Source organism: Salmo salar, chromosome 05 (assembly GCF_965601325.2).
Source record: "Salmo salar chromosome 05, fSalSal1, whole genome shotgun sequence".
In the NCBI taxonomy this organism is placed as follows: Eukaryota; Metazoa; Chordata; class Actinopteri; order Salmoniformes; family Salmonidae; genus Salmo; species Salmo salar.
Genome location: NC_138295.1, coordinates 70,457,605 through 70,475,699, shown reverse-complemented (window position 1 = coordinate 70,475,699; position 18,095 = coordinate 70,457,605). Strand labels below are relative to the sequence as shown.

Sequence of the window (18,095 nt, the reverse complement as noted above, 5' to 3'; positions counted from 1 at the left end):
AAATGTTATGTTATATTAAGATTTATAACAGTGTGTTTACAGGTAGATAAACACTTACCATAGTGCCTTCCCTGCTTCCTCTCCAGCACTCAAGTAAGAGTGTTCTGTATATGTCAATGAAAGAAGGCTTTCCAAGAAAATCCCTCCATACCATTCCAATACGTTGATCTTTATTTGTATCCTTTAAGATCCCAATTTCAGAACAGAATGTTTTAAAACTCTACAAAACACTGCAACCATTCAGTTGAAGTTGGGGTAAGACATTCAACGTGATAGAAAAAGATATACAAGTCAATTTAACATTATAATTGGACAGCACATATTTCTTGCATATTTTACCCATTATGGAACTCAAATAAAACAAAAACCGAGCTGTTGAGAAACATTTCTCAGAAAGTTGACAGTACATTAAATCCTGGCTCCCAAACACTCCCCATCAGTACCTGAATAAGAAACCTTGGCGACTGAAGTCCCATACAGCAGCTTACATAGAATAGAAACTACAAAAATTACAATGACATTCAATTGAAGACTAACTAGACAACCTATAACAAAAAAAACAAATAAGTTATATTGGTATAGTCAAATAGATATGGAGTGTTTGGAAAGGTGTGCGGTAACACTGGAAGAAGTGCATGATCCTATTGCCAACATACGCAACTACTGTAATATAGAAAACAATAGCCACTATTTACCCTAATCTCAATCTCTTGCCACACAGTAACCAGCTAACAACAAGGATTGTTAGCTAGCTCAGTAAGCACTAGCAGGTACATTAAACATAGACATTGCAAGTCTTCAATAGCCAACAAAAAAAATCATTGGAATACAGGAAAGCAACCAAATCCCGAGGGCAAATTAATGTAGAGGCATGGTTTATCAAAATCACCACTAATTCACAAAATGTGTTGCTATTATGATTTCATAACAAGCCTAGTATGAATTGTTTTACATTAGGCTTGGTTATGTTGTCCTCTGTTCCTCGGGCCATTAAAAAGCAGCCTAATTAACATTGTTGTCAGAAATCTTATTTTTCACTCTGTCTAAAGTACTGCCCTTATAATAAACAGTCGTGTAGGGATCTAGGCTTTTCCCTTGTCCTTAGTGACCTTCGTCTTTTACATGGTGGTGAGGAGGGAGGAGAGGGGATGGGAGAGGAGGGGAGCTGCGTCTCTGGGTTATGGGCTGTGGGTTCATCAACAGGTGCGTCAGTCTCCTCCGTTCCATCCTTCTCCTCCTTCCTCTCCTCCGTTCCATCCTCCTCCTCCTTCCTCTCCTCCGTTCCATCCTTCTCCTCCTTCCTCTCCTCCGTTCCATCCTTCTCCTCCGTTCCATCCTCCTCCTCCTTCCTCTCCTCCGTTCCATCCTTCTCCTCCTTCCTCTCCTCCGTTCCATCCTCCTCCTCCGTTCTATCCTCCTCCCCTTTCCTCTCCTCCGTTCCATCCTCCTCCCCTTTCCTCTCCTCCATTCCATCCTTCTCCTCCGTTCTATCCTCCTCCCCTTTCCTCTCCTCCGTTCTATCCTCCTCCCCTTTCCTCTCCTCCGTTCTATCCTCCTCCTCCTTCCTCTCCTCCGTTCTATCCTCCTCCCCTTTCCTCTCCTCCGTTCTATCCTCCTCCCCTTTCCTCTCCTCCGTTCCATCCTTCTCCTCCGTTCTATCCTCCTCCCCTTTCCTCTCCTCCGTTCTATCCTCCTCCCCTTTCCTCTCCTCCGTTCCATCCTTCTCCTCCGTTCTATCCTCCTCCCCTTTCCTCTCCTCCGTTCCATCCTTCTCCTCCTTCCTCTCCTCCGTTCCATCCTCCTCCCCTTTCCTCTCCTCCGTTACATCCTCCTCCGCTCCATCCTTCTCCTCTTCCCTCTCCTCTGTTCCATCCTTCTCCACTTTCCTCTCCTCCGTTCCATCCTTCTCCTCCGATCCAGCCTTCTCCTCTTTCCTCTCCTCCGATCCATCGTTCTGCTCTTTCCTCTCCTCCGATCCACCCTCATCTGCTTTCCTCTCCTCTGTTGCTCCATCCTTCTCGCCACCCTCTAGCTCCTCCTCTACACAGTCTCCTTCCATGTTCCTTTCCTCTGCTTTCTCCGCCACATCACAACTGGCTGGGTTCCCTCCATTCAACCTCAAGTCGAGCACACAGCCTGGGGTGCCCCCATCCCATCTCAAGTCCAGCCCCACGTCTGGCTCCATCTTCCTGTTCAATGCTGTCAGCGGGCTGTACGAACAGAAGTCTGATCTCTGTGTTCCACTGTCAGCCTCTAGAGACAGTGGTTCCTGCTTTATATGGACTAAGCCCCGAAGGATTTTGGAGTGCAAAGAGCTGACTGACTCGATTTTCAGCTGATTCACTGGATCCACTTTGGCAGTGTTCTTCTGTTTGACGGTCAGGAGCTGTAGTGTTGACGGGACTCCCGGCTTTGGTGCCTTCTTCATTTGAGACTTCGCTGTTCCATCATCTCTGCTGTCATTTTGCCTGTCGTCATCTCCACTCCCTTCTCCATTTTCCCCCTTCTGAGCCATAGCCTTAATTTTAGAATCCTCCCCTGGCTCCCTCTTACTCTGAAAGACTATTCCCTTTTTATCACCTGTTAAACTTGTGAATAGTTCTTCCTCAGTCTCGTCTGCAAACCCAGGGTCTCTCGGTTCAGTCTTGACTACAAGGTTAGCAGGAGGAGTGGAGCAAGTCAACTTGTTAGACAGATCAAGAGGTAGTATATTAGCAGGCTCCTGTTCGTAGTCAGCTGTCTTTAAGGCCAGATCCAGCGGAGCATCAGAGGAGTAGCGCCGGTTTGCCCCTGCTATGAGGCTCAGACCCGGCTCAGAGGTGAAGCTGGACTGGCACAGCACCGGAGGAGGGGCTCCTGGATTTGGTGCTGGGTTGAGTACCTTCCACTGGGGCTGGGTGCCTGAGAGGGCTGGGAACTGGGGGGTGGAGGATGGGCCAGAGAGGCCAGAGGCCAGAGGGGTGTTGGCAGGGACAAACATGACCAATGACACCCCAGGAGGCGGCTGTTTGTCCAGGCTGAGCTTCCACAGCCCCTTGGTGGGTTGGTCAGGGCTCACCACGCGGACAGTGGTGGTGTTATGGACTCCCATTGTGACTCCAGCAGGGGCAGAGTCTGGCATTCTCACTGGGGTAGAAGCAGGGACTCCCATAGTGACTCTGGCAGGGGCAGAGCCTGGCATTCTCACTGGGGCAGAAGCAGGGACTCCCATAGTGACTCTGGCAGGGGCAGAGCCTGGCATTCTCACTGGGGCAGAAGCAGGGACTCCCATAGTGACTCTGGCAGGGGCAGAGCCTGGCATTCTCATCAGAGTAGGAAGTGGTGCTGACGCTTGTCTCTCTGGTTTCTTCACAGGAGCAGGAAGATGCCTTGGAGCGAGCTGGGGTAGGGGTTTGGAAGGAGCAGCAGGGGGGTCCTTCCGTGGTTTCTTTGGAGCCATCTGCCCAAAGAGAGAGTTACAACAGTGAACAGAAAGCTACTTGTACCCTTCTCTATCCAATCCAACTTAAACTAAAATAATATGAAAATACTTTTCTTCCAAAGAGCCATATACAGTGACAAACATATCAGTGTATTGCAACAGTCCTTAGGGGGGTAACCCATACTCACCACAGGAGGGGGTTTGCGTCCACAGTCCTTGAGGTGGCTCTCGTAACCCTGCTGGTGAGGGAAGCCCAGGCCGCAGTTCTTACACAGACAGGGCCTCGACCCTGCGTGGCCCCCCATGTGTGACATCAGCATCAAGGCCGAGCGGAAGCCCTTGCCGCACTCGGAGCAGGTCATCACCCTCTGGTGGGCCCCGGCGTGATTCTTCAGCTCGTCAGCCGTGGAGAATGCCTGGCCACACTCCATACAGCGGATCTCATCCCCCTTGGTCCCCTGCTGGCCCCAGCAGCCCGTCTCCCTTTTGTGCCTCTGGAAGTCGTTGTGGCTCTGGAAGACACCCAGGCATGCCACGCAGTGGAGCCGCTCCGGCTCACACTCGTGCTTACGGTAGAGCCTGGCCAGGCGGAAATGTGCGCGGCACTGGATGCAGGTGTAAGGCAGCAGGCCCAGGTGGGAGAAGCTGTGCTTGAGGAGGGCATTTTTGCGGCTGAAGTTCATGGGGCAGTCGGTGCAGCGATAGCTGCGGACACAGCCCCGCTCCTTGTGGCGGCGGAGAGAGCGGCGCAGGCGGAAGCGGCGGCAGCACTGCAGACACACGTGGTCCGCCAGCTCGCGCTTGTGCTCCTCCAGGTGCTCCTCACACTTGGTCAGGCAGGTGAAGATGCGCTTGCATGCGTCACACTCATAAAACTCCTTTTCAAAGTGGGACTTGGCTAGGTGGTCCTTCAAACCCTGCTCAGAATCGAAGCCCTTCAGGCAAACACGGCAGCGGAGCTGTACGGGTGGGACTGAGGTCTGGGGCTGGGCGTGCGTCCGCAGGTGGGAGCGGTAGTTGGCCAGCTGACAGAAGCGCTTGCCACACTCGGCACAGCAGTAGGGGCGTGCCCCTGTGTGCAGGTTCATGTGCTCCTGGAGCTGGAAGCTGGAGGAAAGGACGAGGTCACAGACGCTACAGCGGTGTTCGCCTGAACCTCCAGGCTCTGCTTCTGAAAGGCAGAGGGGGAAGGATGTTAAAGGTCCAGCACAGTCAAAACATTTTCAGGAAATTGATGATATTTGGATGAAATCAGATCAAACTAGGACACCTAAAGTATGAAAAATGACTGTTGCTTATGCATTGATAAAGTTTGATCATAAAGTTACTGGTCCCCTCCCCAATGTCAAACACCAGGATTCAAGAGGCGGGAATATTAAGAGCATTTTATGACATCACAAAATCTCAAATTTGAATACACCAATGGTATTGTCATATTCTCTTAGCTCGTTTAAATAAGTACCGCCTTGTAACCAACAATTGCAGAAGGGTGTTCGCAGAGGGGCGTGGTTTACATAGCTAGGTAACTAGTCTACTGGTGCCAAAATTTGACTCTACTGTCTTTGCTGACACAGTGCAATTAGAGATTTTCCCTATTCATCTAAGGCAAAGATACTTAGAGGTTTCTGCTTTCATCTGTGTCTTGTGTTAGCTAGTAGCTGGCTAGCTAGGTCTTCAGACAGCATGAAACAAAAGTGGGGGAAGGGTTGCCAAAAACTCAGACGCAGTTGTCATGTCATTACATCAAGAGACATGCTAAATGGAAGATTCATACACACTTCTTGACATTGACAGCAGAGGTGTGGACTCGAGTCACATGCTGTTCAGCTAGCTATAGGAACGGATGCTTCGCTAACATGCAGCTCCAAAAATGTTTGGTGATCAAGAATATTAACTGTTTACTTTGCAAGCTCACCAGCAATGTGGCTTCAAGCAACTAGCATAGGCCTACTGGTCTCTTGGTATGTCAAAATTGCTTGAAATTAATAATTTACTTGCATTTGGAATTTGTTGTTAAAATTAATAATTACATAATCAAAATATGTTAGAGACAAAATAATGAACAACTTATAGTTGAACAAGTATGTATAATTTTTTTTACTTGACGTTCGACTCAACTAGCTCTTAGAACACATGACTTGGACTTGACCCAACCCATTCTACATGGGACTCAACTTGAGAACCGGACCTTGTGACTTGAAACACGAATAATAATGACTTGGTTCCACCTTTGACTGACAGTCATGACATATGAACATTGTCTGGTAGTCAATATACAGAGTGTACAAAACATTCATATTGAGTTGCACCCCTTTTGCCCTCAGAACAGCCTCAATTCGTCGAAATGGTTCAAAATGGGATGCAGGCCCATGTTGAATCCAATGCTTCCCACAGTTGTGTCAAGTTGGTTGGATGCCCTTTGGGTGGTGGACCATTCTTGATACACAGGGGATACTGTTGAGCGTAACAAACTCAGCAGCGTTGCAGTTCTTGACACAAACCGGTGCGCTTGGGACCTACCCCGTTGTAAAGTCACTTAAATCTTTTGTCGTCTCGCCTATTGAAACTTAAATGGTACACATAGAAAATCCATCTCATTTGGCCAGTGGAGTAAAAAACCCGCATATCTATAAGTTCCATTTAGTCAGCATATAAAACCGCTTGCCCAGGCCAAATATATACACATTCCTTTTTTCTTGAAACATTAATATCTCATCGCCTATTGAAACCTGGGCTTCCTACTTTACTCGTAACATTACTAACTTTTACTTGCGTAGAAAAATATTTGTCAGAACTTGGTCAGAATTTCCTGCCTGGTAGGGAAGAGTGGGGGAAATGTTTGGAAAGTTGAATGCTCACTATTAGTATGGGGAGACCATGGGAAATTGTAAAAACATTTATATATATATACACACACACACACACATACATACATATATATATATATATATACACACACACACACACACACATATATATATATATATACACATATACACACACACATACATTTTATATATATATTTATATATATATACACACACACATACATTTTATATATATGTGTATATATATATATATATATATATATAAATGCTTTTACAATTTCCCATATATTGTAGACAAACATAAAAATGCAACAACAAAAAAATTTAATGAGGAGGTGCGTCCAAACTTTTTACAGGTACTGTCTCTGTGTGTGTGTTGGTGTACACGCGCGCCCACACACACACACACACACACACACACACACACACACACACACACACACACACACACGATCCCTTCGGAAAGTATTCATATTAAAAAAAAATAATAATCTACACACACACGCAACACCCCATAATGACAAAGCAAAAACAGGTTTAGACATTTCTGCTAATTTATAAAAATAAAAAAATAAAAAATTACATAAGTATTCAGACTCTTTACTCAGTACTTTGTTGAAGCACCTTTGGCAGTAATTACAGCATTGTGTCTTCTTGGGTATGACGCTACAAGCTTTGCACACATATATTTGGGGAGTTTCTCCCATTCTACTCTGCAGATCCTCTCAAGCTCTGTCAGCTTGGATGGGGAGCGATGCTGCACAGCAATTTTCAGGTCTCTCCAGAGATGTTTGACCGGGTTCAAGTCCGGGCTCTGGCTGGGCCACTCAAAGACATTCAAAGACTTGTCCCGCAACCACTCCTGCGTTGTCTGGGCTGTGTGCCTAGGGTCATTGTCCTGTTGGAAGGTGAACCTTTGCCCCAGTCTGAGGTCCTGAAGCAGGTTTTCACTATACTTTGCTCCGTTCATCTTTCCCTTGATCCTGACTATTCTCAGTCCCTGCCGCTGAAAAACATCCCCAGAGCATGCTGCTGCCACCACCATGCTTCACCGTAGGAATGGTGCCAGGTTTCCTCTAGATGTGATGCTTGGCATTCAGGCCAAAGAGTTCAATCTTGGTTTCATCAGACCAAAGAATCATGTTTCTCATGGTTTGAGAGTCTTCAGGTGCCTTTTGGCAAGCTCCAAGCAGGCTGTCATGTGCCTTTTAGTGAGGAGTGGCTTCCATCTGACCACTCTACCATAAAGGACTAATTGATAGAGTGCTGCAGAGATGGTTGTCCTTCTGGAAGGTTGTCCCATCTCCACAGAGGAACTTCAGAGCTCTGTCAGAGTGACCATCGGGTTCTTGGTTACCTCCCTGACCAAGGCCTTTCTCCCTCAATTGCTCAGTTCGGCTGGGCGGCCAGCTCTAGGATGAGTCTTGGTGGTTCCAAACTTCTTCCATTTAAGAATGATGGAGGCCACTGTGTTCTTGGGGACCTTCAATGCTGCAGAATGTTTTTTGTACCCTTCCCCAGATCTGTGCCTCGACACAATCCTGTTTCAGAGCACTACGTACAATTCCTTCGACCTCATGGCTTGGTTTTTGCTCTGACATGCACTGTCAACTGTGGCACCTGACATAGACAGGTGTGTGCCTTTCCAAATCAACTTAATCCATTGGTCCCGTGTGGCTCAGTTGGTAGAGCATGGTGTTTGCAACACCAGGGTTGTGGGTTCAATTCCCACGGGGGAGCAGTAGGGGAAAAAAAGGAAAAAAAATGTATGAAATGTATGAAATGCTGTAAGTCGCTCTGGATAAGTGCGTCTGCTAAATGACTAAAATGTAAGTCCAATCAATTTAATATTTACCACAGGTCGACTTCAAATCAAGTTGTAGAAACATCAAGGATGATCAATGGAAAGAGGATGCACCCGAGCTCAATTGAGACTCATAGCAAACGGTCTGAATACTTATGTAAATAAGGTATTTCATTTTTTTTTTTTTTTATACATTTGCAAAAATTTCTACAAACCTGTTTTTGGCTTTGCCATTATGGGGTATTATGTGTAGATTGCTGAGGATTTTTATTTACTTAATCCATTTTAGAATAAGGCTGCATTGTAACAAAATGTGGGAAATGGAAGGGTTCTGAATACTTACGAAAGCATACATACAGTGCATTCGGAAAGTATTCAGACCCCTTCCCCTTTTCCACATTTTGTTACAGCCTTATTCAGTTAATTCTGTATAAAAATGTTTTTGCATTGTCATTATGGGGTAGTGTGTGTAGATTGTGAGGGAAAAAAACAATTTAAATCAATGTTAGAATAAGGCTGTAAGATAAAATGTGGAAAACGTCAAGTGGTCTGAATGCTTTACAAATGCACTGTATACAGTGCCTTCAAAAAGTACTCACACCCCTCAACTTTCTACACATTTTGTTACGTTACAGCCTGAATAAAAAATTTATTAAATTTAGAATTTGTGTCACTGATCTACACACGGTACCCCATAATGTCAAATTGGAATTATGTTTTTATAGATGTTTACAAGTTAATAGAAAATGAAAATCTGAAATGTCTTGAGTCAATCAGTATTCAATCCTTATGTTTTGGCAAGTTCAGGAGTAAATATGTGCTTAACAAGTCACATAATAAGTTGCATGGACTCACATGATTTTTAAATGACTGCCCCATCTCTGTACCCCACACATACAACTATCTGTAAGGCTCCTCAGTCGAGTTGTGAATTTCAAGCACAGATTCAACCACAAAGACCAGTCAGTAGATTTTAAAAAAAAGAAGACTTCCCAGGGATATGTGACTCGTGATTAATTACATTTTGGATGGTGTATCAATACACCCAGTCACTACAAAGATACAGGCGCCCTTACTAACTCAGTTGCCGGAGAGGAAGGAAACCGCTCAGGGATTTCACCAGGAGGCCAATGGTGATTTTAAAACAGTGTTTAATGGCTGGGATAAGAGATAAATGAAGATGTATCAACAACGTTGCAGTACTCCACAATACTAACATAAAGCCATGGATTACAGGCAACATCCGCACTGAGCTAAAAGCTAGAGCTGCCGCTTTCAAGGAGCGGGACTCTAACCAGGAAGCTTATAAGAAATCCCGCTATGCCCTCCGACGAACCATCAAACAGGCAAAGCGTCAATACAGGACTAAGATAGAGCCGGTGTAGTACGATTCTGACGCTCGTCGGATGTGGCAGGGCTTGGAAACCATTACAGACTACAAAGGGAAGCACAGCCGAAGCACAACCAGATGAGCTAAACTACTTCTAAGCTCGCTTCGAGGAAAATAACACAGAAACATGCATGAGAGCACCAGCTGTTCCAGAAGACTGTGTGATCACACTCTCTGCAGCCGATGTGAGTAAGACCTCTAAACAGGTCAACATTCACAATTTGCATAACGCCCCAACAGATCCACAGATGATGCAATCTCTATTGCACTCCACACTGCCCTTTCCCACCTGGACAAAAGGAACACCTATGTGAGAATGCTATTAATTGACTACAGACAGCGTTCAACACCATAGTGCCCTCAAAGCTAATCAATAAGCTAAGGACCATGGGACAAAACACTTCCCTCTGCAACTAGATACTGGACTTCCTGACGGTCCGCCCCCAGGTGGTAGGGGTAGGTAACAACACATCCGCCACACTGATCCTCAACACAGGAGCCCCTCAGGGGTGCTTGCTCAGCCCCCTGCTGTACTCCCTGTTCACTCATAACTGCACAGCCAGGCACGACTCCAACACCATCATTAAGTTTGCCAATGACACAACAGTGGTAGGCCTGACCTATAGGCTGTCTCACCGACAACAATGAGACAGCCTATAGGGAGGAGGTCAGAGACCTGGCCGTGTGGTGCCAGGACAAAAGCCTCTCCCTCAACATGATCAAGACAAAAGAGATGATTGTGGACTACAGGAAAAAGAGGACCGAGCATGCCCCCATTCTCATCAACGGGGCTGCAGTGGAGCAGGTTGAGAGCATCAAGCTATTTGGTGTCCACATCACTAACAAGCTAACATGGTCCAAGCACACCAAGACAGTCGTGAAGCGGGCACGACAAAACCTATTCCCCCTCAGGAGACTGAAAAGATTTGGCATGGGTCCTCAGATCCTCAAAAGGTTCTACAGCTGCACCATCGAGAGAATCCTGACTGGTTGCATCACTGCCTGGTATGGCAACTGCTCGACCTCCGACAGCAAGGCACTACAGAGGGTAGTGTGCGAACGGTCCAGTACATCACTGGGGCCAAGCTTCCTGCTATCCAGGACTTCTATACCAGGTGGTGTCAGAGGAAAACACAAAAAATTGTAAAAGACTCCAGCCACCCTAGTCATAGACTCTTTTCTCTGCTACCGCACGGCAAGCGGTACCGGAGCACCAAGTCTAGGTTCAAGAGGCTTCTAAACAGCTTCTACCCACAAGCCATAAGGACTTCTGAACATCTAGTCAAATGGCTACCCAGACTTTTGCATTGTTCCCCCCCTCCTCTCTTTTACACTGCTGCTACTCTATTGTCATTATCTATGCATAGTAACTCTACCTACATGTACAGTCGTGGCCAAAAGTTTTGAGAATGACACAAATATTAATTTTCACAAAGCCTGCTCCCTCAGTTTGTATGATGGCAATTTGCATATACTCCAGAATGTTATGAAGAGTGATCAGATAAATTGCAATTAATTGCCAAGTCCCTCTTTGCCATAAAAATGAACTGAATCCCCCCCCCAAAAACATTTCCACTGCATTTCAGCCCTGCCACAAAAGGACCAGCTGACATCATCTCAGTGATTCTCTCGTTAACACAGGTGTGAGTGTTGACGAGGACAAGGCTGGAGATCACTCTGTCATGCTGATTGAGTTCGAATATCAGACTGGAAACTTCAAAAGGAGGGTGGTGCTTGGAATCATTGTTCTTCCTCTGTCAGCCATGGTTACCCGCAAGGAAACACGTGCCGTCATCATTGCTTTGCACAAAAAGGGCTTCACAGGCAAGGATATTGCTGCCAGTAAGATTGCACCTAAATCAACCATTTCTCAGATCATCGAGAACTTCAAGGAGAGCGGTTCATTTATTCGTTGTGAAAATGGCTTCAGGGCACCCAAGAAAGTCCAGCAAGTGCCAGGACCGTCTCCTAAAGTTGATTCAGCTGCGGGATCGGGGCACCGCCAGTACAGAGCTTTATCAGGAATGGCAGCAGGCAGGTGTGAGTGCATCTGCACGCACAGTGAGGCGAAGACTTTTGGAGGATGGCCTGGTGTCAAGAAGGGCAGCAAAGAAGCCAATTCTCTTCAGGAAAAACATCAAGGACAGGCTGATATTCTGCAAAAGGTACAGGGATTGGACTGCTGAGGACTGGGGTAAAGTCATTTTCTCTGATGAATCCCCTTTCCGATTGTTTGGGGCATCCGGAAAAAAGCTTGTCCGGAGAAGACAAGGTGAGCGCTACCATCAGTCCTGTGTCATGCCAAGCAGTAAAGCATCCTGAGACCATTCATGTGTGGGGTTGCTTCTCAGCCAAGGGAGTGGGCTCACTCACAATTTTGCCTAAGAACACAGCCATAAATGAAGAATGGTACCAACACATTCTCCGAGAGCAATTTCTCCCAACCATCCAGGAACAGTTTGGTGACGAACAATGCCTTTTCCAGCATGATGGAGCACCTTGCCATAAGGCAAAAGTAATAACTAAGTGGCTCGGGAACAAAACATCAATATATTTGGGTCCATGGCCAGGAAACTCCCCAGACCTTAATCCCATTGAGAACTTGTGGTCAATCCTCAAGAGGCGGGGGGACAAACAAAAACTCACAAATTCTGACAAACTCCAAGCATTGATTATGCAAGAATGGGCTGACATCAGTCAGGATGTGGCCCAGAAGTTAATTGACAGCATGTTAGGGTGGATTGCAGAGGTCTTGAAAAAGAAGGCTCAACACTGCAAATATTGACTCTTTGCATCAACTTCATGTAATTGTCAATAGAAGTCTTTGACACTTATGAAATGCTTGTAATTATACTTCAGTATTCCATAGTAACATCTGACAAAAATATCTAAAGACACTGAAGCAGCAAACTTTGTGGAAATTAATATGCGTGTCATTCTCAAAACTTTTGGCCACGACTGTACATATTACCTCAACTAACCGGTGCTCCCGCACATTGTACCAGTACCCCCCTGTACAGTATATAGTCTCACTATTGTTATTTTACTGCTGCTCTTTAATTACTTGTTAATTTTATTTCTTATCCGTATTTTTTTTAAACTGCATTGATGGTTAGGGGCTCGTAAATAAGTGTTTCACTGTAAGGTCTACACCTGTTGTATTCGGCGCATGTGACTAATAAAATTTGATTTGATAAATGACAGTGAAAAGAACGAAGCCTGTACAGAATACAGGCTTCCTGTTTGCAATAAGGCACTTAAGTAATACTGCAAAATATTTGACTAAGAAATGTTTTTTTTTTTTACATCAATACTAAGCGTTATGTTAGGGGAAAATCCAACACAACACATCACTGAGTACCGCTCTTCACATTTTCAAGCATGGTAGTGGATGCATCATGTTATGGGTATGCTTGTCATCGGCAAGGACTGGGACAGGGTTTTTTTTAAGATAAAAAGAAACGGAATAGAGCTAAGCACAGGCAAAATCCTAGAGGAATACTTGGTTCAGTTTGCTTTCCAACAGACACTGGAAGACAAATTCATCCTCCAGTTGAACAATTACCTAAAACTCAAGGCCAAATACACACGAGTTGCTTACCAAAACAACATGGGTGGCCTAGTTACAGTTTTGACTTAAAACCGTATTGAAAATCAATGGCAAGACTTGAAAATGGCTGTCTAGCAATGATCAACAACCAATTTGACACAGAATATTTTTTTAAGAATAAATGGGCAAATATTGTACAATCCAGGTGTGCAATGCTCTTAGAGACAAAGCTCTTTAATCCCTGCCAAAAGTGACTAACATGTATTGACTCAGGGGGTTGAATACATATCTAATCAAGATAGTGTTTTATTTTCCATCAAACATTTTTTGTGTAGATTGTTGACAAGAAATTACAATGAAATCCATTTTAATCCCACTTTGCAACACAACAAAATGTGGAAAAAGTCAAGGGGTATGAATACTTTCTGAAAGTACTATATGTAATGAAAAGTACCCAGACCTCCCCTGTAAAGTGAACTGAAATTGAAACTGAAATTGTCCAAGAAGAACTAGCTAGCTCATCTGATAAGCAGTGCTGACAATTCCTTTTGGGCTAGCTTGCTAAATTATACAGCCAATATTTTTTCTATATGTATGCTGTTACATAACCAAACAGTTGGATACATTTTTTTTGTGTGAAACCATTATGTGATGTATGACGGAATTTAATGTTGCATGCAATTTCAATGTTGTTTTACTTGCTTTTTGCATCAGCAAATTTGCTTGAGATAATCTCACTGCAACCATGTTGCTTGACATGTTTTAAAAAAACTTCACTCAAGGTGAGCTCCTCACCCACTCAGCCTACTAGCTCCCCGCCCACTCAGTCTGCCTTTTCAGACTTCCTGGTAGTTTGACAAATTTTGAGCACTTTTAATCAGGGGAAAAATATTACAGTTGATGTTTTAGTCACTCAAAAGGCTATTTTACAATGGAATCAGAATGACTGTATGGGTGCTTTAACAAACAACATGAATAGGAAATAAGCATAGACGTGTACTTTAACATATGTGAACTTAACTGTTTTAAGCTAAAAAAAAAAATGGTTTGACAATAAGGCAAAAAAAATTTGTTTGACAATAAGGTATTATGATTTGAGAGCTGTAGCCTACCTGGGTCCAGTTCCTCATCCTCCTCTTCCTCTTCGTCATCATCCTCATTCTCAGAAACCTCACTGTCATCTGTTTCTTCAGAATCCTCCTCTAAACTTTTTGCAACTTCTGCTTCTTTCTCTTTCGGTCCTTGCACTTTCCCATCATCGAAAACACCTTTCCCTCCAATTTTTTCTCCTGGTTCTTCTTCCTCAGCTTTATCAGCGACCGCCCTTCCTAGCTTCCCTGTGTTTACAGGTTTTGGAGTGGTCTGAAACATTGCAGCCTGGTCTGCCAGTGACAGCTCGGAATCATTCTTAACGGTTCTTAAGTGTTCAACAGGGGGAGTGAAAGGAGCTGGTACAGTAGTCAACACAGTACCAGCTCCAACACGAGACACAGATATCAGGACAGTTTTAGTTATTTTGGAGTTTTGGTGAAGGCTAGTGCTTTGACCACTTACTAAACTCTTGGGTAGCAATACGGGACTAACAGGCCGTGAAGTGTGTGGCACTGCCACCGGTTTGTGTGTAGAAGGAGGGGGCGGGCAGAGTATTGTCAGTGTCTCAGGGTGCCCAGAGGGATTTGGGGTTACTGTAATGTGAGGGCCAGTCTGTGAGGCAACCTGCTGAACTGTAGAAGCAGTCTGTGAGTCTACAGAAACCAGCTGATCTATACCGACCAGTTCTGGGTCCACAGCTGTGGGGGTGAGTGCAGCAGGAGGCGGCGAGGAACTGGGGGTTTGGAGGTTGGCCAGGGTTCCAGGGGAGATATTGTTAGAGGCCGAAGGCGATGGTGTCTCCTTCACACAGGTTGTTTCTCTGGGCTGCAAGATGTCAGGGAACCCTAGTTCTGTCAGCTGGATATCGATGGTGAAATCTGACATGGTACCTGTGAGACAAATACAATCCATTGATATAATTCTCTAATGCCACCATTTCAGGATCAGGACAAAAGCCATCAGAATTATGTACAGTAAGACCAGACCATAATACAATTAATTCCAATGTCACTAAAAGTAACTGCCATTACAAAACAAAATGTTGAATGCTTTTATGCTAATGTTGGCAGAAAACAGCTAAGACAATGTATGTTTGACACTGATTCTGAAATATAGAAAAAGTAACTAGCCATATTCAAGCAAGTGCAGTGAGCGAACTGAATACATGAACGCACTGACTGTGACGGCAACATTCACCATATTAACTTTGAATTGTAGCTAGCTAACGGTAGCTAGTTACTTAGCCAGCCTAATTAAAATCATAAGCGCAACAATGCCCTACGTCAATAAAAACTACCTAACTACGATAACTATTGACAGAATAAGCAGGTAAATTATGACGACATATGGACTTCCGCAGATCACCTCAGTTTAGATTGCAACAGTGAAGATGGCTAATTTTCAGATGCTCCACCTGGACAGAAACACCTTGTGGCCGTGGAGGCATGCGCTCTTCACTGTCCGAAAAATATCCAGACACTATCTTATGTGACTGATCTGTGATACTGTATAACGCTTGTTGCACAATGTTACTATCTAGCCTAAATACTGGTTAAAACGTATGTTTAATTTATTTTGTAACACACAATTTGTTGTAATTGAATCACTCACAAACCGCGACCGATCTGCTTCCGTCTTCTACAACAACAGTGGGACAAAAACATCCGGCACTTTACACACTTAATGACACCTATTGTCGTGGAGGGGTATTACAATAACAAATAATATTTGACTCTAAGAAGAGGCTCTTATCCAGAGCGACTTACAGGAGAAATTGGGGTTAAGGGCCTTGCTCAATAGCACATTGGCAGATTTTTCACCTAGTGGGCTCAGGATTCGAACCAACTAACTTTCAATTACTGGACAACACTCTTAACCACTAGGCTACCTGCCTGACCTGTGAATGGAACTTTGCACTGAGTGTGAAAATGCATAAAACTACAAGGGGAATATTTAATTGCAGAACATATTTTTTATTATTTTTTGGGATGCGTCTATAAAATTATGATTTCACATATTCTCAACATCTTTTAAAAACTGTATGTGCCTCCTGTTTTCTGAACAAAATGCTGCAATAAAAAAAGTTAAGATTATGATATGCAGTCCTGACAAGACTATGCAGAAGGGGATTCTGCGCCTGAACGATCCATACTCTGCAGCTCCTCCTCCTCATTGCTGGAGTGTAATGAAGAGTCACTGTGATGATGAGGAGTGGTGAAGTTTATCTCCAAGATCTGGAATGTGGCACCTGACCTCTCCCTCTGTGGGTTTGTTGAGTTTGCTCTGTGCGCTGCCTGAGCTGCTGCATATGCTGCCTGAGCCATTGCCTTCCCTATGGCCCTCCAGGAATTGCTGCAGAGGTTCTGGCTTTTGTGCTTGCAGAACAAATTATGGCTGCCGAAATAGCCCCCACAGGTGGTACACTGGACCAGCCGAGGGTTACACTTGTGTTTGTGGAGCACGCCAGGTGACCAAAACTCTCGAGAGCAGGCCTGGCAGACATGAGTAGGTTTGGGGCGGGTGTAGGGTTTCAGCAGCATATGAGCAACGCCTTTAGGCCGGCCTGGGCCACGTTTGGAGAAGGCAGGTCGAGGACGACAAGGCAGCACTAAGCTGTGCATGTTGACCTGGTGTCTGATGAGGAGCATGCCATTCTTGAATATGCGGCAACACATGTTGCATGGATGAAGGTGCCTTTCCTTGACATGATGGTGCAGAAGAATAGGCAGAGCAAACGTTTCTTGGCAGAATCGGCACAGCAAGGGACCCGGGGACACCACATCAGGCTCAGGGGTCTGGAAGACACTCTGGCTTGCCTCCAGGGATGGTGGAAAGGAGAACGAGGAGATGCCCAGATCTATGGCATCAGGAGAGGGGAGCTGAGGTGGAATATCCCAGGTGGGCTTAGCAGTGGTCTGACTCAGGTTTGGTTTCATGTCAATGGAGAGGTTCAGAACAGGATCCCTAAGGACCACAAGGCACTGGACACAGAATGATGAATTTCTAAGGGAATCTCTCCAGCCACAGTTACGGCAGTAGATCTTCTTTGGACTCAGGTCCAATGGCTCTTCCTCCTCAGGAGATGCAGAGGATTGTGGAGCAGTGGGATTTCCTGGTAGGCAGAACAAAATATATATGACAAGGACATCAAATCAGCAAAACAAAACTTTCAGTCATAGTGGGCATTCATAAAATGATGTGCAAGTCCCTGGCATAAAAGGAAGACAGAGAGCTGTGCAATAAAGATGCAAAATACCTGTAAGATCAAACCCAGGTCTCCCTCTGTTTTTTGGTGGCATCTCTAAATGTATCCACCCTCAGGTCGAATATGCTATTGAAGCTGGGTGATTGAGAACACGTGAAACAGGGGACCAAATGAATCAGGTGAGATCAATTGGATAAGTTCAATAAATTATAGGTTTACATTTATTTTTAATAGCTAGATGGCTCTATAAAAAAAAAAAATGGTTCCAATATAATAAAGACTAACTATGTGTGTAGGAAACTGTTTTACAAATCAGCAAGCTCACAAGATACTTTAAGCTTAGATCCATTTTGATAACGCAAAAAAGCAACTCAAAGGTAACTGACTATTTTAGAAACGCAATACTTTATTTTAAACAGCAGAGGGCGTAGTAAACTAAATTATGTTTATCTTGCTATCGGTACAGGGCATCTGCTGTCGTTTTAATTACTTCTTGCGCGACGGCAAAAACCTAATTTCATTTAGATTCAGTTTTTTCGTTTATCTATCATAGTCTACAAATAGCCTGTCCACTTATTCAATTACCTGCGCTAGGTGAGGGATTACGTTTGCGATTGTCCGCAGAAAGATTGGTCACCCGTTGGTTGACCTACGGTCAGTGATTTTTTTAGGGCCTACTTACTGCCTTTAAGAAAGTTTTAATTCCCGAATTTAATTGATAATCGTCTGTCTGTAGTTACAGCTGCTAGGCAATAGCGGGTGACGTCACAACGCACAAATTAATTAAAAATGGGGGTAATGAAGG

General features: G+C 44.7%; 2 protein-coding genes across 3 annotated transcripts; both read right to left on the bottom strand.

Annotated features, from left to right (window-relative positions):
• Positions 1–148: 148 nt before the first annotated feature.
• LOC145879546 (uncharacterized) lies at positions 149–15,757 on the bottom strand. Of its 2 annotated transcripts, none has more exons than XM_082975471.1 (4): positions 15,697–15,757; positions 14,106–14,975; positions 3,610–4,592; positions 149–3,439 (listed from the first exon to the last, which is right to left on the bottom strand). In XM_082975471.1, the coding sequence occupies exons 2-4, from the start codon at positions 14,968–14,970 to the stop codon at positions 1,058–1,060; spliced, it is 4,230 nt and encodes a 1,409-aa protein (XP_082831597.1). In that variant the 5' UTR covers positions 14,971–14,975; positions 15,697–15,757; the 3' UTR covers positions 149–1,057. The 2 variants fall into 2 exon arrangements, with proteins under 2 accessions (XP_082831597.1, XP_082831596.1); XM_082975470.1 differs by having other exon boundaries at positions 15,451–15,739.
• Positions 15,758–16,075: 318 nt separating this feature from the next.
• On the bottom strand, positions 16,076–18,053 carry LOC106605592 (uncharacterized). Its single transcript, XM_014201402.2, has 3 exons — positions 17,876–18,053; positions 17,342–17,425; positions 16,076–17,197 (listed from the first exon to the last, which is right to left on the bottom strand). Exons 2-3 carry the CDS (start codon positions 17,382–17,384, stop codon positions 16,200–16,202), a joined length of 1,041 nt encoding a protein of 346 aa, XP_014056877.2. The 5' UTR covers positions 17,385–17,425; positions 17,876–18,053; the 3' UTR covers positions 16,076–16,199.
• Positions 18,054–18,095: the final 42 nt, after the last annotated feature.